This window comes from Tetranychus urticae, chromosome 3 (genome assembly GCF_039701765.1).
Source record: "Tetranychus urticae isolate SD_2017Ah chromosome 3, NJAU_TeUrti_SD_1.0, whole genome shotgun sequence".
NCBI lineage: Eukaryota > Metazoa > Arthropoda > Arachnida > Trombidiformes > Tetranychidae > Tetranychus > Tetranychus urticae.
The window spans coordinates 12,331,783-12,354,866 of record NC_142960.1 but is presented as its reverse complement, the minus strand read 5'-3'; the positions used below and the strand labels follow the sequence as shown (position 1 = coordinate 12,354,866).

Sequence of the window (23,084 nt, the reverse complement as noted above, 5' to 3'; positions counted from 1 at the left end):
AAAATAGTTTTTGAGTTACATTTATTTTCAATAATTTCATTACAGGAGTACAATTGTTGTCCTGTTTGTTTATTAATATTCGTACTGAGCGGGTACGGAATTTGACAAAATCGACAATCAGAATAGATTATGGCTCATCTCAAATGAAATATTTCTGAAATTTTCAATCTTCTCTTGTGAGTGGGAATAAACGAAGATACTGTCTGCAACACTTTGTCAATTCAATGCGATCACGGTGTAAAGTCAATGTGGATAAATTAATTTGGACTGCATTTAAATGAAAAAGAAGTTTCTTTCCATTCTGAGGTGATATCATTATTAGAGCAATCGATAGGTGGAATCCGAGTCCTCTCAATAACATTACCATTACCTTGACCATCGATCAGAATAATGGACCAAGTTCTGGAAGTAAAATCATAATAAGAATCAACGTTAGATTGAGAAAAGAAATCAACTTAAATCAGTAAAGTAGCATAATTAAAGTGCCTTTCATTGAAAATGAAACAAGCAGCTAAAAAATTACTTAAAAAGTCCATTATCAAAATTTCACATAGACTGATCTGATGAATACAAATCAAATCATGAGTTGGTCAATACAAATCATAAATACGATATAAGATTTATACATCAAGTAGTGAAAACTGTCGGAACTGTCAGAAATACCTGGAACCATATTCTTTGCTTGGAATTTTAACAAATAGTGCATTCAATTGTTTCAACTGTTCTTCTGTCCAATCGTATGCTTGACGCCATAACCTTTCATCATGAGGCAATCTAAAAATGAACAAAAATTAATTTAGCTAAGCTTTTATGATTGAATAAACAGAGCAAAAATAATGACATTACTTTGTATCGTCAGAAACCAACGAAAACAATCTTTCTATTAGCTTATCTTTACAATCGGTTGATGAAAGTTCTGTTACAATCTTGGCAAACTTATCTCTACCATAATCAACCTTTTTCCATGGTTTACTTGGATCATCTGCATTTCCAAAGCCATAAATACCTAATTTATAATGAAAAAAATAGATCAGCGATTAGACAGATCAATATAATGATCATGAATCAATAAAATTGTATTTGATTTGTACAAATTTGTATTGATAAAAAATTCACCTGGCTGTAGCTTGACAATGTGAGGCTTGGTAAAACTGTTGACGTATGATGCTGAACAGGATTTGGAATCGATTCCAACAAAAGTAAATCCGTTGTAATTAGAAACATTCATTGCCAATGATTGTAAATATTCATCACTGTTATTGCCATTCAAAAAATCGGTAACAATTTTGCCTAAAAGAAACGCAAAAATATGAAAGTAACAATATTAAAGTAATAGTTAAAGGTTCATCAAAGTGATTAGTTTGTACACATAACAGTCAACCCTATTTCCAAAAGTCGAGTCATTCGAATGGATATGAATGATTGGCATTTGGTTAAACATGAACATGAATCTACTTTGATAAATTAAAAATAAAAGACAAAATTTATGCAAAATGAGAATTTTACACTCAACAGATGCGAATTAAATTATGTTTCCTTGTCATTAGATTGGAATGGTTATGTTTTTGCAATCATTATTGGCTTTTAATGGACCAAGTAAACATATATTTTCCAATCCTCAATGGATGATACTGATCATCGGAAGACAAAAGTGAGAATGGAAAGTAAAGACAGGATGAGATGAGAATAAAAAGGGAGAAGAGAAACCTAAAAGTCTCTTGACAATGTTAACCAAATCATCAATCATTCATGTTTTTACGTTGAAACTTGGAATAAATTCAACTTTTTTTTATACTCTCCGATTAGCTAAATCTACAATACATTTATCACTGATAAAAGCAAAAAAATGCTAAATCGAGTAGCTAATTAGTGCAAATTGTCTCCAAATTGCATTTGAATCATTATTTTCTCTTTACTGGTAGAGTTGTTAATGGGTTCAATTTACCTCGACCCATTGCATGAGGATTTAGATCATGCTTTGCTTCCTTGATGTTAAGAAGTATTCCGATTCTTCCATTTTTTGAATTAACAGCTAACCACGTTCCACCTTCTCTTCCAGGTTCCAAGTCTTGAGCTGAATTGTACAAGAAAGTATAAAGAGAGAAAAAATGAAAATTTTAATGAGCTCAATACTAACAATTCCTAGGATCAAGAGTTAACTGGAGTAAAAATTTATATGAAATATTTACTAATTAACCATAAATAGCAACATGTTCATCAATAAGCAAATTAAATTATATCCTTTAAATGAGTAAAAATTGACAATTTAATATATTTAGGCAATGACGAGTTTATATGTTGAATAGAAATAGCAACGGATATCCTTACAGACAAACAACCTGTTAGATTAAAGGGTAAAGCGGAATGAATGGAAGAAAAGAGAACCAGAAAACAACAATAATTAACTGATTAGATTTCAAGTTGTCAGTGGTCAGTGAGGTGAATCACTGTTTGCAGCAAGAAATTAGATTGCTCACTGTCTACGTGTATCTACAATTTGTCATTTAAAAGATAAAGAAATTCGACGACTCAAACAGGAGATAAAATAATGGAGACAAAAAGAGGGAGAAGAAGAAAAAAGAGGATTGAGTGAAATGAATCATTTCATGAGAAAACAATATGGTCACATTGGAGTTAAATCAGATTAAATCAGTCATTAGATGCATCGAGTCGGCGTTGAAAGTAAACTTTCTCTTCAGAACATCATTTTTTTACTCTCCATCTGAGGCTCTTTCTCCAGCCTTTTGAAACATGTTTCGCTCTTTATCTATCCTTTTCTCTTTAGTTTACTGCCTCTCTTTCAATGAAGATGAAAAGGTAACTGGATCAATGGAGAAAACTGCACCTCGGAGTCTGTCCTTTTGGCTACATCAAATTAGAGTGAGAAATGAAAGGGAGTCAGATAAAATGAGAGAGGGAGAAGGAGAGAAAAAATGCGCTCGAAATGACATCACACATTTATATATCCGTTCGTAAACATGTTTCCCTTATGCTACCAGCATCTAAAGAAGATAAAAAGAATTCATCATCAACATAAACATCATCATTATCAGAAAAGGGTAAAACATTGTGTAGGGCTTTAAAAGTCTAACCTGAAATATGTGTTCTTGTGTGTAACAACCAGTTGACTGAGCAACCAAAAACTCTTCAACATCGTTTTTGATTACTCTTTGCTTTTTGTTCCTGTTGCTATTGAATTAAGCAGTTGTTCTTATTGAAGATTTGTTTATCTTGCGCTCTTGTCTTCAAAATTATAACCATTGATAACATGAACCGTTAAAAAAAGAGGAAACAACCATCAAAAAGAATTAGCCTTGATAATTCCTGTAATATTCAAGAAACATAACAAAAAAAGAGAAAAAAGGGCAAAATACGAACTGAATATTGTTTCACTAACCATATTGATCGTTTAACAAATTTTGGTCAACACATTTTCTTACCACTTTTTTAATCAGGTAAGGAAGTATTACAATATAATTCAATTCTTATTGTTGATGAAAATGTTGTCATTGTGAACAAGTTGATTAACAGATAACTTACCACCAATTATATCACTTTCTGGCCAACGAGTTAAAGGTGATGTCGGTCTTGCCATAAACTCATCACGAACACTAATTAGAATCACTTTAAAGTCATTCGGTGAATCTAATTTGTCTTTGAGTTGAAAAAAAAGCAAACACATTTGAACGGGTTGGGTTACTAGCTACAGTCTAGCTATCTGATAAAGCAACAGATCGTTGTCGGTAATAGTAATGAATAAAAACCCAATTTAAATGTGTTGCTGTGATCTTGAATTTTGCACTATTCTTTGAAAACAATGATTTTGTTATGACTCAAACAAATAACGAGACATAAACACTGTCTGAAAAAAAGAAACAGATTTTTGAAAGGACAGTCTAAAAAAGATTTGCAAAATATTTACCCAAATGTATGAAATTTGTCAGATGTTATCCTTAATCCACAGAATGACGCAAACGAGTAGGAAAATTGACGAATCAGATGTGAAATAACACACAATTGCCTTGACCGTATTAATGTTAATGTTGACAGCAATTGTAAAAATAATGCAAAAATAATGTGAAAAACAAAGCTGTGTTGATAAAGCTGTTAGAAATACAAACACAATGTAACGTGATTTAACTGTACAAAAAAGGAGAGCAGAAATGGTGATTGATCAAAGAGCACCAAGTTAATTAGTAGTATGTAATTAGATTGTGAAGTTTTTTTTATTTCTGCTTACCTTTAACTTTTACTTTGTCATATTCTGTCACAGTAATCCTACTAATTTAATATACTAAGAACATAAGAAAACAATTATTAAGGCATAAAATAAACAAAATACGCACATTAAGAGACATCTTCTGATTATCTTTTCTGTTAGTTTAGCTCTTCTCTGCTTTTAGCCGCCTTTTTTGATTACATCATAGAAATGATTGTTAACGCCATCTTGTCACCAAATTAATCATAAAATCATTTTCCTTTTTCCATTGTTGGATCCACTGTTAATTAACACAATTGCAATTTGCCAATTTATTTACTCTTTACTTTTATTTGTGAATCTTTATTTGGTTCCAATCAATCTGTCCTTCATCTATTATCATGTTTTCAAACTCATGGGAAATCAAGTTTAAAACAAATAACGTGAATAACAATTTAATTTTGTCAGTGTTGTGGTTTCTTTATTTAATTTTGTAAACATGTTTCCTTCTATTGACTTTTGATCTTATTTATCTTGCCTCACCATTTTATCCCAGTTTAAACATAAATGTAGTAAAAGTTCAGTTGCTTGTCGGTTCTAGCCGCGAAGGTACATGAATTTTTTATCATAAAGTCCGACAAAATTGACACTGCAACTCTTCACTACCTTTACACTTATTAGCCTGTTTTGTCTGATACTCAACTCGCTTTAACGGCTTTACACGGTGTTGCTTTACTTTGTTTGAAATTTCTAAGTTTTCAAAGGAACTCTTCAGGACCAGTCAACAGTGACTCAATACTTTCAACAATGACAGCTATCATTTTTTACAAAGTATATCTGTGTCCTGAGTTTTTATGGTGATATTTTCCTTTTTCGTTGGCTGAAAATTCCCTTGGCCTTCAGAGTATTCATTTCAGCTGTCGGATATCTTCATGATCACTCTTGGAACGTTACAAAATGCTTCATTGAAAGAGATGAACAGACATTTATATCAGTTTTAGGAGCATCACTCGATTCATCTTAACTCTCATCACTCTACCAACATCTAGCGTTATAATCATCTACATCTCGAGTGCAAGATTTTCTTGAGAATTTATAAGTCTCATGTAAAAAATTAGATAAATTATGTCTCTACGAAATGTGAATTCTACAGTAATATTTCACAATCTGGGTACATTTATTTTGGATGGCAGCTTTTCTTGTATACTTCCATATGGAATCCAATGTTAGCTTCTATTATTATTAATATTTATGAAAGTTTGCAACTAACTTCCCAATCCAGAATAAATCAACAAGTTAAGATGTAGCTCTTGCAAAATCTTATTGACGTGACACACAACAAAGCCACATACTGATCTTGAAGACGAAATATAACGATACAGTTTCAAATCAATCGACTGGCCATTCCAATTGAATTAAATATTAACACATTTGGAACTCTTTTGGTTTTCTTTCAATTGCTGAAGTTTTGTTACCCAATTCAAAGGATTCCTATTGTATGTGGAGAAGTCAATTATCAGCCATCAAAAAAACATTGACTAAAACTTGGAAACACAGCTTTTATACATACCAATGTTTACTTGAGTTAATTTAATTAACTGTGACTTGAAACTTCACTAGATTTATTCAATGTGAAGTTTACTAAAAGAAGTAAAGTGTTATGTCAGGTTATTCAATTTGACTTGATTGCAATTTCCATTACGAATATTGAAATCTTCTCATTCAACCTTAATACTCATGTAATTAAGTAAACATTCTTTCAATGGTTCTATTCGTCCAATCTATTAACAGTTAATGCATGTTGTAACATCAGCAAATTGATACAACTCAAGATTAATTTATTAGATTCTTATGAATTATCTTATTCGCAATTTACCTGATGTTTCCTCAAATGGCATGGTTAATGTGGATCAATCAACCTGTTTGCAAATTCATTGGTTATCACAATTTCGAGTTACACTTTTTCTGGATTTCCTGATTGAACCTGTTCAGAAGCAAAGCGAAATGTTTAATTCGAGACTCACCAATTCCTACTTCAAATGCTTAATTGATCTGGAATTACAACTCAGAAAATTGATAAAATCTTAAATCTAAATTTTCCTGGAAATTTGTTGGTACAAAATTTAACAAGCCCAATGTTTGGAAAAATATCCAACATTAATTGGAAAAATTCTGGTCGATTAACAGGAGAAAGGAGTAGAGCAAAGACATTGAAATGATACCTGTTTACTCATCTATGTTGTCTTTCAATATCCATGCTAATTATACTATTTATACAACATCCAGACTTATTGAAAGCTGAAATTGAAAACAAGTTGAAAAATACAATGTTGGATACAATTGGGAGTTGAATGTATTTCCAATTTACAAAAGGCAAGGAAATTGGAGCTTACAAGATCGATATTCAAAAAGTTGTTTTGAACAGAGAAAAAACAAGATAAATTCGCATTACTAACCTTAAGTGTCAACTTCACCTTTTGGATTACATAAATGCACTTGAACATTCACTTTGATTGACCAAAGCAATGTTCACCTAATTTACTTGGCACACTCAATATCAAACGGGAACAAAAATCTTAAACCATCAGATTACCTTGATTTCATTTAATCAAGATGTCATGGACTAATCATCCTGCTCATGTACAAGCAATGGTTGTCATCAATAATCACCAAGTTTAATCACATTGGCATAAACTACGGATTTTGTTGTAATTGCTGTTTTCAAATACAAATGAAATGCTGAACAGAACACAATGTTGAAATGGAAAGCAATTGACAGTGATTCGTGTAAATGATTAATGTAGATTGCTGCTGTTAAGTGTTCATAATGGATGTTAAATCAACAACACTTATGACAACTCCAACAAGAATATGATCATGAAAAATGCTAAACCTCTTTCATCATCAGTATAATATAATATTAAGTGTTACCTTTACATTTCCAGGATAAACCTGTTCTTTCAATATTCTGTTTATTGAGACTATTGACTTTACCATGGACAAAAATGAGATTAAGATACTTTCAAATAGCAGAGTTCATTTCGATTTCATTCATATTCATTTGCTGTTGAAGGGATTTCTTTGCTTTTGATCGCAAAATATTTATCCAACTTGAAAAATATTTATCATCTTCTTGTTCAACAATCCAGAGAAGGAAGCATTGCATATACATGAACAAGTTAACCTTTAAGATCACTTATTATCTTAACTTTTTGTTGTTTTACCTTCTCAACACTTGGATAAATCATAATGGCCACGTCCAATCTTGACCATTCCGGATGATCGAAATCAATTTTCTCCATCATTCTCACGTTCACCTTTAAACAAAAAGTCTAACTGCCTTACATGTAGCTTCAAGGGTGATAACTAAAAAAACACATTACTCACATACACACTCACAGTACTTAATGATTTCATGTGAATATAACTCCAATTACCTAAGCACAGTCTTTTCTCATCTTCTTATTTCGCTTCATACACCATTGATTCGAATCACAAGTATTATGATAAAGATAATGATTGAAATCTCCTCGAGGTTATCAGTTCATTGAAAAGCTAATACAATATTATGCACAAAGTCATGATTGGTAATTCAACTCTCGCCAAGTTTGACTTGTGTTCCCTTCAAATTTCACTATAAAAATGTACAAACACACACGCCATCAACTTAAATTTGCTGTTTATTAACAAGAAGAAAACATATTTTCAACTAAAATACACCAGAGTCAAGAAGATGATGGAAACATGGAATGGTTTAAAGAAAATGCCAAAAATGGAGAAAAAAAAGAAAGAAAAAGAAAAGGAAAAAGATAAAAGCTCAAATTCAGTATTATCATGGCTGTATAAAGCAGAGAAGGATTCGTTGAGTTAAATGGCCATTTCAAATTTACTATTATCTGGATTCAATTATAAAGGCAATCATCAATTTTTTCCAATGGTTTTATTCAATCTTCATCCCTAAACAGCGCTTCTCTCCACTCTGTTCATCCTTTCAGCTTTATCACACACAACATCAACATGATCATTACCATTACCATCAACATCAACACCAACATCACCCATTGTTAACCTTTTTTTAATACTCTTAACTCACTTGGCTACAAATAATTAGATTTTTTTTCTGGTTTTTTGGTTCAATTTTCATCCCAATCATTATGACCAACATGTAGAATCCTGGTAATCTGATTGTTGATAAACTCACCAAACTCTTACCACTGCCATTTAACTACAATAATATTAATAATTGGTTAATAATAATGGAAATATCACTCTGTGTTTACTCTTATTATTATATCAATTGTTATAAACTAGGAACAATTATTTCAAATTTACTGTATCAATAACAATAACCATATCATAAGTAAATGCACTTCAATTTTTACTTATCCATACTTTTATACATTACAAAATCTCTTGAGTTTCTCGTTACATCAACAATAAATAGATATTTTTCTTGTCTACATTTTATCCATTTCAATCTCAATTGAGTATTCAAGCAATCATTCCGAGCTTCTACCTTAACATTCCCATGCCATTGTTATTATTTCATCTAATGTAACTCATGAAATTAATAACAATAAGCATAATACACTAAAATATTTTTCAAGTGAAATCTGTTGTCGCAATTCCTTCGTCTTTCTCATGTTTCCAAACAAAAATCATATTTGTATTACAGATTCCACTTATTCTTTACCTATTTTCATCTCTTATTTTTTCCTTCTCGGCTCAATTCAAGTTGAATAGTTACTGAGTTACAAGAATGTTGATTGTTAACCATGAAATTCAAGTTACTATTCCTTACAGTATAAGTTATGTTAATGTTTACACTTTAGTCGTCTTTTCTTCTTCAGCTTTTTTCTCTTGTTTTACCCAGAGTACACTCATTAATACACTTTCATTGATCACCTTTAACACCATTTTCATCATTAAATCCATCAACATGATGATTTCAAGGAAGGAAGAACTTGAAAAGATAAGATAATGATGACAACAATTGAAGCTTTTCAATCCTTTTCAATCCTGATTCTTCTTTCTTTTTCTCAAAGTAAATGCTAATGTCATGTAAACTAGTCTTAAAAAGACGTTAATCAGTGTTGATATGATGGTAAAGTTGAATAATATTTCAATAATAAACAGAAGAATTATGTTGAGATTATTTGAGGCACTTTGAATAAACCGCTCAACTTAAATCTCAAGTGAGTCATTTTCAAATCTCACTAATTTTCATTTCTATTTACTGTGATTTTAATTTACAAAATAGCAATTAAATTAAATTACTGGAAACCTAAATCTTGATTTACCAGCTTTTATAGACTTTAACAACACTCTTCTATTCATAATATTTGTTTTAATTTAATCGTGTTATTTATAATTGAAAACAGGCAACATCTACGATTTTGTGCTCCTTTAACCGGTTGTGTTTATCTTTTGCCTATTCAACCCACCTTATCCTTTTGATTAGTTATTAAAATAATTACCTTCCCAAGTGTTACCATTATTTTAATCACCATTAATAAATTAATTCAAGCAATCTTTACTAACAATCAAACATTTATAAGTGTACGTTGGATAAAACCAATTCTGGTTAATATAGACATCAAGCCTTTCACCAAAAACTTGCCATTTCCCTGTTATCAAAACCTACCCGTTAACCCATATTTCAATCAAAAACCGTCAACTGTGATCACCACAATGAAGTTAACCTAAATAATTTCACTTTCCTATCAATTTTAACGTTTAAATTGTCATTTATCATCAAGTCAATTTATATATTTTATTCACCTTACATGAAAATGATAGACCAATGAAGATACAATTGAAAAATGATAAAGTGATTCCAGTAAATAAAATGTGTTGTACAGTGTTGACCTTTAATGGATTGAATCTTGATTGTATCTAAATGTTGTTAAATTTTAAAAGTGAATCTCAACTGTCAATATAACAATTGATTTAACCTGAAACATGTGAGATGACAGTCGATTATTGACTTTCAATCGATTAATCGGTTCAACAAATTGACCATCAATGGTAATCCAAATTACCGGAGTAAATGTTGAAAAATCTTTACCAAAATGAATAATGGAAACAAAAGGAAAAGAAAAGGTTGACTTATTAGTTGATTTGATAATAAATCGTAACAATTAATATGGTTAATTGAGGTTGAAGATGACAGTAAAATGTTAATAAAGTGCAATTTACTCACCATTCATCCATGTCACAATCACGAAAACCTTTGGCAAATGGATTGCTCGCAATTTTCAGTTGAGTTATCTGAATAACAAATACGATTTAAATGTTAACCAAATTGTCCAGAAAATTGTCCACGCAATAACGAGTGAACAATTGATATAAACATTGAACTGTTTAACCAATCAACTTGTACATCAACTATTACAATGGTTAACCCAAAAGGTTTTCATGTAAATATTGGGTGTAAATTGTAGCTAAATTGGTGAATTGTTGCTCCTTTACAATGTTGATTGTAAATTGAAAGCTTTTGTCTAAAGTCAATTTCCATTGGTTTCAATTAACTTGTATCATTTACTTTTCATCTCAACATTAACCATTTTAATGATCAACATTTCATCGTAAAATGATTTACAGTGTTATTTATTTAAACCATTTGTAAACAGTTTTCACTTGCAATTACAATTGTTATTAACTTTTTATCCTTGCAATTGATTAATTGATTATTAAACATTTGGCTAAACATTGAACATCAACCTTCCAGTTAACTTTGCTCAATTTAATCATCATTCAGCTCACAATTTAAAGCTATTTTTAACTTAATTTTTGTTTTCCTTTCGCTCCATTAAAATGCATTTACAATGCTAATCATTTTTAATTATCCAAGTCAAACTGTGAAATGAACTTTAAAAGCCTTAATTTATCTGATTAACCTGATCATTTGGAACAGAATTTTTTCTCTCAACAAAACACTGAAACACAATGAATCTCAATTGACTTTATCACAATAGCGATTACTTTAATGACTAGAGTTGATGAACATTTCATTGTTGCTTGTTTCCAATCAATTAGATTGATTTCATTTGCAAAGTTGTACTTACTCGATGATTTTGGTAAGCTGTAACAGCCATGAATGAAGTCTCTTGAAATATAAAAGTTTTAAAATTTTCAGTTGAAAAACAATCTTCATCTTCAGTCGCCAAGTAAAGTACATGGAAACGAGGTTGAAATCGATGCATTGAATTCAATATAATCTGTATAAATGAGAAATTAAATTAAGAAACTCTTTCAGAAATTGATTTACTTCATTAAGCTAGAAACTTGTGACTCCAGATTAATCAATATTAATGATTTTATCATTTCTGCCAAGTTCAAGTTGACTCGAAAGATTAGAATTGATTTGATTGTAATAAACATTTCAACTCGACTTGATGAAACAATCCTTTTATCGAAAAGGAACTCATGTAAAAATGAAAAATCTATTTTCTATTATTTTCTGTCTAGTCTTGGTCAAGATGAGCATGAAAATAAATGTTGGACCATCATTGATGAGCTATTAAAAGATACATCTAATAATATAAGATAATTGAATGACCATTGTTTCAATCAAGATAAACAAATGAAGCTTATTGTTTCTGTAATAAAGTCATGATCTTAATCAGTGATCGAGATATTTTCATGTTGTTCATTTCAAATGAGTGTTACATCTTGCAAGTCTAGTTGCTCTAAAAATATATCAAAAATCAATGTTAGATTTGATTTGATTCTAGTCTTGTTATCAAATTCAACAAATGGAGTTATTTTGCATTATTATTATACAAAAATGAATTTACTTAACAGTTCTGCAATTAGCTATTGAATTGTACTTACATGTCCATTGTCGTCTAACTGATTGTTGGTCAGTTTAACCTTATCAAATGAGATGACTTGCTTCATCCAATGCGACCCTTTAGCCGGTGAATCTGGATGAATGTGGATTCGAGGTGGAGCTGAAGGATCAGCTTTACCAGCAACAATCCAACTTGAACTGAAACATAAAATGAAATGAAACCATTAAACTGATAAATCAATCGAGTCAACATTAATTTACTCTTGATAATTAATTGAAAAGTGCAATTTAAAGGAGCAATCATTGAACAACAAAAGTAAAGTTGAAAAGGCAAAACAAGATGCTTTTACCTCTTTACCTTTTTTTGTTATTCCCTTCATTGTAAAGATATATTTTTTGTTAAACTTGAAAAAGCTTCTTCAATAGAAACATCTTGAGTTCTTGAAATTATAATGATAAAGGCTGAGAAAATGAAATGAATGAACTGAGAAAAGTAAAAGAGAAGAAAAAATCTCCAAAATTGTGTTCAATTGAATTGATAATGATAATGTTGAATCTCAAGTGCAACTCCCAGTTGATAGACAGTAATAATGTATAAGAAAAATTGTAGTTTACCTTTTAACAACTCACAATCAATTTAGGTACAAAGTAATTTAATTGCTGACTCGCATAAGCTCGAGTCAACATTGAACAATTCAAGTCTAAAATTACAGTGAAAAAGTCACATCAATTAATCATAATAATCGGGTTAAACCAACCTTTACCAGGAAAAACACAACCAAACAAGTTGACTGAAAAAATTGGTCTTTTCCTTGAATATTAATTGCAATGAAAATTCGACAATTGATTAACAATTAATTTTCACTAAACCATTGAACGAAGTTTTTAGCTCGAAATTTCACGTTTACTTTCAACAAGTTTCATTGAGTTATCAATTTAAATGTAAATCAGAGTGTAATGTGTTCACCCAACAGTAATGAGAGTTTCTCGTTAATTAACTTACCTGTGGAAAGCATAGCGATACCTTTTCTCATCAACTGGCAAAAAATCCATCATTAAAATGTAATCAGAATCTGGACACATTCCTTTCAGTTTAACCTGAAAAGTGGGAAACATTCGCCTGGAAAAGAGAAGAAAATATTACTGGGAGTTTTTTTTTCGCTTATCATTTGGGTTAACCATTTTTGGTGTAAAAACGTTTTCCCAATCAAATCAATCATTGAGTAAATGATTTGAAAAGCAGTTGAGTCACGAAATACGAATCGAGAGAATCTCTTTTTGTTCATCTTTTCTCGATTGCAATTTCAATTTAATGATGAATTATGATGTAAAATGATTAGAATGCTTTTGATAGCTTTTCTGTGCCTTTCTTTAATGTTACTATCGTTACTATTGAAAGCATTTGAAAGGGAATAAAATATTGAACTGTTTTTCCTGAACAAAATTTTAATATTAAATTGAAATTGAAAAGTTGACTGATGAAATGTAATCGATAAAGAAGATTCTTCTTCTTTTTCATGATCAATTTTGATAACAAATTCTTACAGATGCTTCTGTAATAACAAATGAAATTGTTGAAGGAATTTTTCATTTCTTTTCCATTCTTTTCAAGTTAAAATAGATGAAAATGTTTATTGTAAATGAAACGAAATTGAGATTATTCAATGAACTCAATGAAGTTCTGGGAAATGATGGAGAAATGGTGAAAAGAAAATTGTTCAAACAAATGATATTCATGAGCAAATTGAAAAGTTTAATTTGCTTGGTGTGAAGAAGAACAAGAAATTTCAATTGCTATCATTCCCATGATTATTTCAGGGTAAAAATGCAATTATAAATAAATTAATAAAAGACAAAAGTGGAAATGAAAATGATTAAAGAATATTAAATAAGTGAGAAAATGGGGCAAAATTTTCCATGGTAATCGTGAGAATTTCAACTTTGAAATGTTCGATGTTCAACTTTCAATTTCGAATCAAGATTTACATGAAAAGATAAAATGAACCGAATTATGATTCACCTTGATACTCGGTATAAATGATCTTTTTACATGCAATTTCAAATTCCAAACCAATGAACTCGAGATTAACATGAGATTGAAAAGTGTTTATCTGTTGATCTGCAAATCACAGAATTGAAATGTTGAGAAAATCGAAAACAGAATTTCAAATTTCCTCATTCATGAACCAATAAAAGTATAAAGAATGAACTTTTTACCAGAAAACAATTTCTTCCAAAATGCATTTTCTTTTCAAAACTGGTTCGAACTCAAAATATCGCAAAAATAATAGTTTCTCGATTAGTGAACAAATAATCAATAGAACAGATTTAAATCGATAATTGATTCGAACTTTGATTCAAATTTATTTCTTTTCGAATAATTTGTCTCTTTTTTCTCTGAGTTTTTTCCTTTTCGTGCGATTCTAACCTCGAAAGGAATATGAATTGACAGATGAATTTGTTTTGTTTCACGATCTCTCGAACTTGCAACGAACTGTTTAATGGCAACTTGAATGGTTTATTATTGTTTGGCGAAAAGGTTGAAAGAGATTGAGGTAATTAAGGGAAGAGACAAAAGTGAATCGACAGGAAGGGAAATAAGCCAGGCTGAGCTGGTTTGACGGATCAATCAATCATTTATGAATCTTCTGCCTTTTAACAGAACGATCATGATGATAATGATGAGGGTGATGAGGATGAAAATGAATAAAGAGGAAAAGGAGGAAGCACAAGAAGATAAAACCAAACATGTTAAATGTTACCTTGCAAGTTTAGTCTACTCAATCAACACACAATCAATTTCACTTGCAATGTTTGACAAAGAACACCAACAATAATTAGAAGCACAATAATTTGTTTCAAATCTGTATCTAATAATATACTCGAGTCAACATATTTTAGCCCAAAATGTTACGGGATGTCAATAGAGTCGAGATTCGATCAACAGTCAAAAGCGACAAATTTCATTTCTTGCTTTTCTTCAAAACTTAAATCAACTTTTTCTCAAACATGAAAACATCGAATTTAATTTCGAACCTTTTCTACAAAAATTCATCTCAAAACATTCTGAAGCTTTTAGAAAATCGAATCTAAAAAACTTCGAAATCAGTGCTGAAGCAGTTTCGACTGGCAAGTGATTTTCCAAGTAAAATTTGTCCAAAAATTGATGGAAAAGTTTCTTCTAAAAAATCGAAAAAGCTATTTCGAAATTGCAAAAATCGAACATTTAAGATTAGAACTTAATTATTCATGAATTTCGAGTTTGACTGTTTATTCCTTCAGAATCTTTTAACAGATTAAAACTTGATTCATGAGTCTTCATGCTAACTTGAATTACTTTAGAATCTTTTGGAAAATCGAATCGTGAAAAACTTCGAAATCAGTGATAACACAGTTTCGACTGGTGAGAACATTTGGTCGGAAATTTGATGAAAAAGTTTCTTCTAAAGTTAAACAATGTGTTTCGAAAATGATGCAAATTCGAAGTTCATTATTCATGAGTTTCGACTTTTATCGGAAATCGTTTGACTGCTGCTCTAATTAAAATGTAAAATTAGTTGAATTTTGATCGATTGAAATTTTCCATAAAATTGTCTAATGAGTTTTGTTTCATTAGAAATTGAAACTTTTTTTCTCATGAAAATATCATAGTTCTAGTTATTAACTCATCAAAATATTGATCTAATTGCAGGGCAAAATTGGCTTCAACTTTGATCGATATTAAGTTGAATAAGTATTGCCTGTGAATTTTAATGAAGAAGAAGAAGAAGAAGAAGAAAATGATTGAAATTGAATTTTAAAAGTAAACCAAAGTTGTGTTATTAGTTGAAATATTTGGCAAGTTGAAATGGTTTTCCCTTAAAAACAAACAAATCATTAATCATGATAAATGTTGTTCTCAGTCAATTGAAATGTAAATGCACAAATTGATTATTGTAGAATCATTAAGCAAAAATTGATGAAAATCTAAACACATTCCTATCAATATCGTTTCCTTAGCATTGTTTATCGAGGTTTCAACCTTGCAACTTTATCATGAAAAGTGATTATTTTTAGAATAAATTTTCATCTTCTATTGATTCAGAATTGAAACTCTGAAAAACTAATTTCCATGGAAACTAAATTTGAGAATAAAAATGTTACAATATTTATCTAGATAACCACAGAATGAAGAAGAAGAAGAAAAAGGAATGAACTTTTCTCTCGATATTTTTTGTACAATAAAAGAGTAAAGAGGAAAGAAAGCAAATTAAATATTGATTGAAAAGACATTTTCCAAAGTTCCATTTGAAATTGTTTGCAAAGTTATCGATTAACTCATTTCAATAAATTGAAATTCCATATTGACACTGATTCTTCATACCTTCCAGCCTTGGTGACAATCATTTCAGTTCCAAGAGCGTTAAACTCGTCCCAGAGACATTTCATTTCGAGGATTGCCTTGACTTGCCAAAGTTTCCGATGAAGTTCAGGTTTACTTGAAAACGATGAAGTTGAAGATGGTGACGAAGTCAATGTTGGTTCGACTGTCGGACTTGTTGAATTGGATGAACAGGTTGAGGTGGACATTGCGTCTAAATTTAACGTCAATGATTGCCTTTCCATTTCATCCAAACTATTAACATTGAGATATTTAATCTCATGAGATTCATTGAGTTGTCCATGAAGGTGATGAGTTAACTCATGGCTTGTCACTTGCATCGATGGACACTCATCAGACTTTCCATTAGTTTTGGAGCAAATTGGTTCCTTCATTTTCTGACTCACTTGGAGGTTCACATTTTTACACTCATTTTCACTGATTGATTCACTGATTGGCCGATGAACAAGTTGCTCTTGAGCTGGGTCATGAGTTTGAATTGCATTCTCGTGCACTTCGGGACTCAATGGGAACATGTCATTTGGTCCTTGATCCCAAAAGGATGAACGAGAAGTCGACTTATCGAGGTTGCCAATCAACTGATAACTTGAATGGGAAGGTGAAGAGGTCAACTCGGTTGTTCCCATGGATCCATAGTGGGTGTGAAGATGATATCCTTGATAATAATTGCTAAAGAAACTTTGATTTTCTCGATCAGAATAAAACATTATCCGACAAAACAAATGAACAAAATTTTTTTAACTCCAAAGTAGAAAAAATTTGAAATAAAAACTCGAAACTTTTCGCAAATGAACAAAGTGAACAAAACTGTTAAAGCGTTAAAATTGAAAATAATATCATCATTAGACTCATCATTTGCCTAATCAACTAAAGCATGTTACTTGACTTGTAACCAAGTCAATTGATTTAGGCAGAGAAGAAGGGAAAAATGTTTCCAATGTTTATGTTTATGCAAGAGCGAAACCTCATCATCTCATATGAACGTCATGAAAATCGCTCTTTACCTTTTCTTGTGTTAATAAATTTTCTTGAACCTCATCCATCTTAACCATCCCATTGAAGGCTTTACCCGTTCCTATAGACGCTTCCGGAGGAGGTTGGATAACATGGTGAGGCGAGAAAAAAAAGCGAAGAGAAAAGATTTTTACAGCGAAAATGGTTCAAGAGAAAGAAAGCCCATTTTCTGGGATTCTCCTCCCTCACCATTCCGCTCATCATCTTTACTCCTTATTTTTGTATCATCCTTCAGTCCTTCATCCTCTTGTCATAAATTAACCTCAACACGAAACAGAAGAAACGATTTTCGTGTAATTGATAGAAAATTTTCTTGACACATTTTTTTCTCTCTCCTTCATCTTCCTCATCTTTTCCTCATCCTTTGTCTTTGCCTTTCAAACCATTTCCTAAGCTTTGCATCTTTAGCATCTTTGAGCCTCCTTTTTGCTTCTTTTAACCACAAAAACTTCACAGTTAATCTTGGAAAATGTTTTTTCTTTTAAATGTTTTCCATTTTCCATTTTCTCACCTTAACCGGTCAATTTAATCACCTATTTTCATCTCTTTAAATGCTGTTTCAACGGTTTAACAGTTGATCAATTATAATCAGTTGGACTTTTGGTCCAAGATTCAAGTTTGAATTTCAATTTAGTATCAAATTGACATTGTGAATGAACCTTTGTTACTTTGATTGGCATCCAATTGATTAAAACAGTGATGATGAGAAGGAAAAAGATGTAAAAAAGTCAACAAGTTGACAATGGCAACCTTTTCCAACTGATATTGTCAAATGTTGACAATGACATTTGTATAACAATTAGGTTAGTGATGCACTTGAATGTGAATCTGAAGAATGTGCAAAATGTCATTTACAAATAGTTTAAAGGCAAGACAACATCAATATTTTGTTTACCAACATTCAACAATTTTCATCTTTTCATCTTTTCTTTCTTTCAGATTATTTCCATTTGCCTTTTAACCATGTAACTAGCCATTGCGATTATCGACTTTCAATTGATTTCAAATGTTTTCCAATTGTCAACCCACAAGCTGATCAACACGAAAGGAAACCAAAGCAAAAATCATTTTGTAACACAATGAATGGTTCGGAAAGTAAAAGTCGATGGATTTGTCCAAATGATAGGGAATTAACGTTGAGAGCAAAGTAAGTCATGACCATCAAGTTCAACTAGTTATCTGAAAGTAAAGAATGAAAAGTTGACCAAAGAAATAAGATATTTATCAAAAGAAGAAGAAGAAGAAGAAGCAAAATGATAAATGATGAAAATGTTGTCAAACAAACTGATACTAAACTGTGTATTTTTGGTTTGCATCCTCATCCTTTTCCCTTGCCTTATCTTGATCATCGTTTGCTCACGTCACTTGGTTGGGTGCTAAAGCAATTTATTATTAGCGATGTTCGCTTCGCCCAGTTTTACCCATAATTTCCGGTTACATGATTTGTGAAATGTCTTGTAAAATTGACCAGAAAATTGTGTCTAACCAAACATTATCTTATTATAATTAGCAATGTATATCGACATAAATCAGTTTAAACTTGACGCTCAAATGGTTCAACAGCTTCCATTTTTTCAACTCTTTTGTTCATTTTTTCATTTTCTTTCTTTTCTCAATCAATTGTTAGATTGGATTCTGGTTGGTGTGTCAAGAGTGGATTAAATTCACCTTCGTCTGTTAACCAAATCAATGAATTGGAGCAACAAGTTATCATGGACGTTCTTAGACGATCCCAGCAATTGGAAGCCATTGAAAGTGATAGGATAAGGTGAGTTGCAATAGTGCTTCATTCATCAAATGAAACATGCAAAGTCTTTAAGCCGATTTCCATCAGATATCGAAAAATTTCAACTGAATAATGACAATTTAAATTGAATTGGATGAATAAAATATTCTTTCTAGCAAAATCTATAATCATTTTTTGATTATTATTCGTGAAATGAAAGAAAGAAATATATCGATTCAAAGGAACATCTTTTTGATACAATATGATTAAAATGAACTAAATCCTTAAGAAGCTAATATCCTTTTTCAAGTTTCAAATATTGTGGAAATGGAATTTTCTTTAGACAATTTTCAGATAACCGGCTCTTCGAATTCAAGTTGTAAATGCAGAAAATTCATAAAACGCATTCTTAATATGCACCAGAATCGATAGCACGTTGAAAGGTCAAATTCCAAGAGATTTTCTCACTTCTCGAGTTTTATTTTCATGTTCGTGTAGCGATGTGTTTGCAATCTAAGGCTAAGGTTACTTTATTTTTGAGGTTTTAGTGATTTCTCAAACTTTCCCGGTACGATTTCATGAGTATAAAATGGATTAGTTTTTGGACGTTATTGTGCATAAACTCGTATCTTTGTCTTGGGTTAATGCTTTTCTGTATTTTTCAAAGTATTTTTGTTTTCCCTGATTTGATCTTAAATTTGCGAATCGAAACGGTTTTCAAAGTCGAGCAAACTCGATCATAAACTACTTGGCAAATTCACGTAAAATTTAAGACTCAAACTGACTTAAGTTTGTTTCCTATTAAAGTTAATGTTCAGTCATTTCTCATTTTTGTTTCTTTCGTTTACGCAAAAACTCTTGAGTTAAGACCTAAGACTTGATGAGCTTGTATAATAAGAGCAAGAAGTTCATTTTGGAAGAAAAATTTCTCTGATGAACGGTTTTCGAGAAGATTGTGTTTAAAGCTCGAATTTCGTACAATTATGGAATTAGATTTTTCATCAAATATTATAATATATTTTTCTGGCAATTCTTGGTCTAAATAAAAAAGCTAAATTTTCTAGTCAAATATACGCTCAGACTTTATCATGAGTCTAATCATTATTAAGTGTAAACTTGCATCTTCATTACCTTGTATCTTGAGTTTTGCAAAATCTATATTCGTCTTTGTTATTGATTCAAATTGAGTCTTTGATCGTTGATTAAATTAAGCTATCATAGCCATGAATTTGATTATCCTTAAAGCGTTATTAATAGTTATTTACTGTCATCATCGATGATTAATTGACATTTGTTTAGCTTTCTGTCAACCTTTTTTGTCATCTTCAGCAACTTGATTAAAGTTAAATTTCCCATGTAATTACACCAAGGCTTTTAGACTCTATTCAATATAATCTTGCAGTTAATAACTTATTGATGAACTCAATTTATGATTTGAGAGTTTACATTGAACTGAAAGATGCGATTGATAACAAATTGTGTTGCTTTATTATCAACTCAAGCTTCTGGTAAAAGCCATTTAAAACAATCTAATTCAACCTTTGCTGTCTACTTGATCGGGTAACAAAAAAGGTCAATTTATATTTACATTGTCAATCTCTTATTATCATCAAAACAAATAAATCATTGTCATTTGTATTGTTACATGAAAAGATTACAACCTTTGAAACATTGATAAATCATCTTATCAATATCATGTAATCATTTCAAAGCTTGCTGTAAACCCAAAAACCAGAAAATGTCTTTTTCTCATTTAACTGAAATCTTTATTTGCTGATGAAATGAAACAAATTGTCATCATTTTTTGCTAATCTTTATTTTTACCCAAACTGATATTAATATCAAATACAATATCAAATTAATCGTTTCTTTTTTTTCTTGTTCATCTTTTATTTCAGTCGATTACAGGATCGTCTGAATAACATGAAACGTAATGCCAAAGGTGATGGGAGTAAAGCTTGTGCTCTTTGTAGCGATTCATTTGGCCTTTTTGGTGCCCAATGTCATCACTGTAAAGACTGTTTAAAGGTAAATCAACTTTCATTTGCACCGAGTTTTCATCAACATTTCAGCAAAATCATTTAAAGATTTTCTCTCATCGCCATCTGTTGGGTTTTGCACAAATTGCTTCTCAAGATGAGTCTAATTCAAGTTTAGAAGCGAATCTCAAAAGTCTCTGAAACTCGAATACAATAATGAAAGCCTCAAATTTTTTCAATTTCACTGAAAATAGTTCAATAATAATATTAACGATTTATGCTAATTTTCGTGACAATGTCAATTTTCACGTGTAATAATTTCATTCTCATCTAACAAGTCATATCTTTATCAAACTGTTTAGGCAAACCTAATCAAACTTTAATCAGGAAAAACATTGATATAACCATTGAGATATTTTACAAGATCAAATGATGAATTAATCTGAAATTGTATGCTAAAATTGATTTCTAATTGCGATTCTTGAACCATCTCTTTACAGTCTGTTTGCAGTAAATGTGGAGTCGATACTTTTACTCCAATTGGTGAACCCATTTGGCTTTGTAAAATTTGCTCAGAAACAAGAGAGGTAAGTCATGGTTAATCTCATTCGGGACCGGCCTTTTTCACCCCAAACACCACATTTTCCACCAATTTTTCAATCTCCTACGAAATTCCTACTTTTTGCAACGCATTGTCTACCATACTGTACACCACTCTAATCTAACACACTCACTACAGCAACCGAATCAATATCATCACTTTTAAACGAAAAGTTTATTAACAAAATTGTCGCTAAATTGTTCGCCACTTTTGGCAAATGATAGTGATGAATAGTGGATGTTGGACAATACGGTGAAAAAGGGGTTAAAAATGGTCCACAATATCCATTTTGAAAGAGTGGACAAAGTGGTGGAAAAATTTAAGTTATCATTTTATCGTTAATCGTAATTTCAATCATTTAACCTTTTCTTTTCTCTTTTTCAATATTCTTTTCGCTCATTTTACCAGATATGGAAAAAATCTGGTGCCTGGTTTTTCCAAAAGATACCAAAACCATCCACGCCTAATCATCAATCTTCATCATCAAAAAAACGTTGATCTCTAAAGAAAATTTCAATTCAACTAAAAGATACTTTTGATGATGAATACACTTAACTTTACCTAAAAGATGAACCTAACTTTTATGGAAACATTCAACTGGCTTATTCCTAGCTTCATCTTCACACTAATACAACAACTAAGTGATATAACGTTTACTTTCCATTTGTCCCGTTCGATGTAAATAAAGAAAACATTAAATGTACATGATTAAATTGCCGTCTTTACATTTAACCATTAAATGTATTACTTTTGAAAGTTGCCAATAAAATGTTCAATGAAAACAATTAAACAGTCACTTTGTCCGAACTTGACTTGAAGCCATCGTTCAATATGAACAATTTATTTATACAATGCAATACAATTATCTTGATAAGAAACACATTGACAATAAAATGCTAATCAACAATGATTTGACAATCTTCAATGATCTTGAACCCGAAGATATTTTGAAATTAGTTTGATCAACATGAGCAAACATATTGTTTTCAATTATCTGTAATTCATAAGTTGTTTCCTTTAGATTTATTGGTCCATAAAGAGTATGAATTGGATCAGCAAATGACCATCGGCACTCATTTCCATCGATGCTCGAATTAAGGATTTTATCACGCAAATTATCTTCTAATTTTAAAGCTCTTGCATACGCACTCATGGTTCTTTTGTTGAAATTCAACTCAATCTTTATGCTCAATGAATTGTCATTAATTAAATTGACTTGAACCAACTTTGGAGTTTCGCCATTAATTTCCAACAAGAAATCAATAGTTTTATCTGCTACTCGAGTAATAAACAGATACTTTTCCGAGCCAATAGCTTTGTATGGATAACCATCAACAAACTGTCCAGCACTTGCTGGTAGCTGAGCATAGTTGGCTTGAGCAATAGGCAC

The 23,084-nt window shown here is 30.9% G+C and overlaps 3 protein-coding genes and 2 long non-coding RNA genes across 8 annotated transcripts; 1 reads left to right on the top strand and 4 right to left on the bottom strand.

Annotated features, from left to right (window-relative positions):
• Positions 1-4: 4 nt before the first annotated feature.
• Positions 5-4,409, bottom strand: Tango2 (transport and golgi organization 2). Of its 2 annotated transcripts, none has more exons than XM_015926390.3 (8): positions 4,241-4,409; positions 3,923-4,140; positions 3,541-3,862; positions 1,946-2,074; positions 1,117-1,290; positions 847-1,006; positions 664-774; positions 5-402 (listed from the first exon to the last, which is right to left on the bottom strand). In XM_015926390.3, exons 3-8 carry the CDS (start codon positions 3,680-3,682, stop codon positions 258-260), a joined length of 861 nt encoding a protein of 286 aa, XP_015781876.2. In that variant the 5' UTR covers positions 3,683-3,862; positions 3,923-4,140; positions 4,241-4,409; the 3' UTR covers positions 5-257. The 2 variants fall into 2 exon arrangements, with proteins under 2 accessions (XP_015781876.2, XP_089125902.1); XM_089269776.1 differs by having other exon boundaries at positions 3,541-3,858; positions 4,241-4,382.
• On the bottom strand, positions 2,243-2,616 carry LOC149093378 (uncharacterized). Its single transcript, XR_016200240.1, has 2 exons — positions 2,478-2,616; positions 2,243-2,339 (listed from the first exon to the last, which is right to left on the bottom strand). It is a non-coding gene; the product is annotated as an uncharacterized LOC149093378 (long non-coding RNA).
• LOC149093377 (uncharacterized) lies at positions 2,731-3,233 on the bottom strand. The gene is made up of 3 exons (XR_016200239.1): positions 3,093-3,233; positions 2,957-3,002; positions 2,731-2,865 (listed from the first exon to the last, which is right to left on the bottom strand). It is a non-coding gene; the product is annotated as an uncharacterized LOC149093377 (long non-coding RNA).
• LOC107359818 (rab effector Noc2) lies at positions 3,219-22,484 on the top strand. Of its 2 annotated transcripts, none has more exons than XM_015926394.3 (6): positions 3,219-3,455; positions 18,328-18,535; positions 19,016-19,156; positions 21,013-21,142; positions 21,594-21,680; positions 22,103-22,484. In XM_015926394.3, exons 2-6 carry the CDS (start codon positions 18,468-18,470, stop codon positions 22,190-22,192), a joined length of 516 nt encoding a protein of 171 aa, XP_015781880.1. In that variant the 5' UTR covers positions 3,219-3,455; positions 18,328-18,467; the 3' UTR covers positions 22,193-22,484. The 2 variants fall into 2 exon arrangements, with proteins under 2 accessions (XP_015781880.1, XP_089125903.1); XM_089269777.1 differs by lacking the exon at positions 3,219-3,455 and adding an exon at positions 18,130-18,256.
• On the bottom strand, positions 9,926-17,345 carry LOC107359816 (uncharacterized). 2 transcript variants are annotated; one of them, XM_015926389.3, is made up of 6 exons: positions 16,357-17,345; positions 12,997-13,113; positions 12,035-12,191; positions 11,266-11,418; positions 10,401-10,468; positions 9,926-10,259 (listed from the first exon to the last, which is right to left on the bottom strand). In XM_015926389.3, coding segments are annotated over exons 1-6 (1,221 nt in total). In that variant the 5' UTR covers positions 17,082-17,345; the 3' UTR covers positions 9,926-10,258. The 2 variants fall into 2 exon arrangements, with proteins under 2 accessions (XP_015781875.2, XP_015781874.2); XM_015926388.3 differs by having other exon boundaries at positions 10,258-10,468; positions 16,357-17,228.
• Positions 22,485-23,084: the final 600 nt, after the last annotated feature.

What these genes read in the sequence shown, in the direction of transcription:
- LOC107359816 (XM_015926388.3), bottom strand. Translation starts at nt 17,081, where the DNA reads ATGTTTTATTCTGATCGAGAAAATCAAAGTTTCTTTAGCAATTATTAT. An exon ending in ATTGTCACCAAGGCTGGAAG is followed by an intron (nt 13,114 to 16,356) that starts GTATGAAGAATC and finishes TCTCTTTTCCAG; the next exon opens with GCGAATGTTTCCCACTTTTC. An exon ending in TATCGCTATGCTTTCCACAG is followed by an intron (nt 12,192 to 12,996) that starts GTAAGTTAATTA and finishes TTTATGTTTCAG; the next exon opens with TTCAAGTTGGATTGTTGCTG.
- Tango2 (XM_015926390.3), bottom strand. Translation starts at nt 3,682, where the DNA reads ATGTGTTTGCTTTTTTTTCAACTCAAAGACAAATTAGATTCACCGAAT. An exon ending in AGAAAGTGATATAATTGGTG is followed by an intron (nt 2,075 to 3,540) that starts GTAAGTTATCTG and finishes TGTACAATTCAG; the next exon opens with CTCAAGACTTGGAACCTGGA. An exon ending in TCCTCATGCAATGGGTCGAG is followed by an intron (nt 1,291 to 1,945) that starts GTAAATTGAACC and finishes CGTTTCTTTTAG; the next exon opens with GCAAAATTGTTACCGATTTT.
- LOC107359818 (XM_015926394.3), top strand. Translation starts at nt 18,468, where the DNA reads ATGAATGGTTCGGAAAGTAAAAGTCGATGGATTTGTCCAAATGATAGG. An exon ending in ACTGTAAAGACTGTTTAAAG is followed by an intron (nt 21,143 to 21,593) that starts GTAAATCAACTT and finishes ATCTCTTTACAG; the next exon opens with TCTGTTTGCAGTAAATGTGG. An exon ending in TTTGCTCAGAAACAAGAGAG is followed by an intron (nt 21,681 to 22,102) that starts GTAAGTCATGGT and finishes TCATTTTACCAG; the next exon opens with ATATGGAAAAAATCTGGTGC.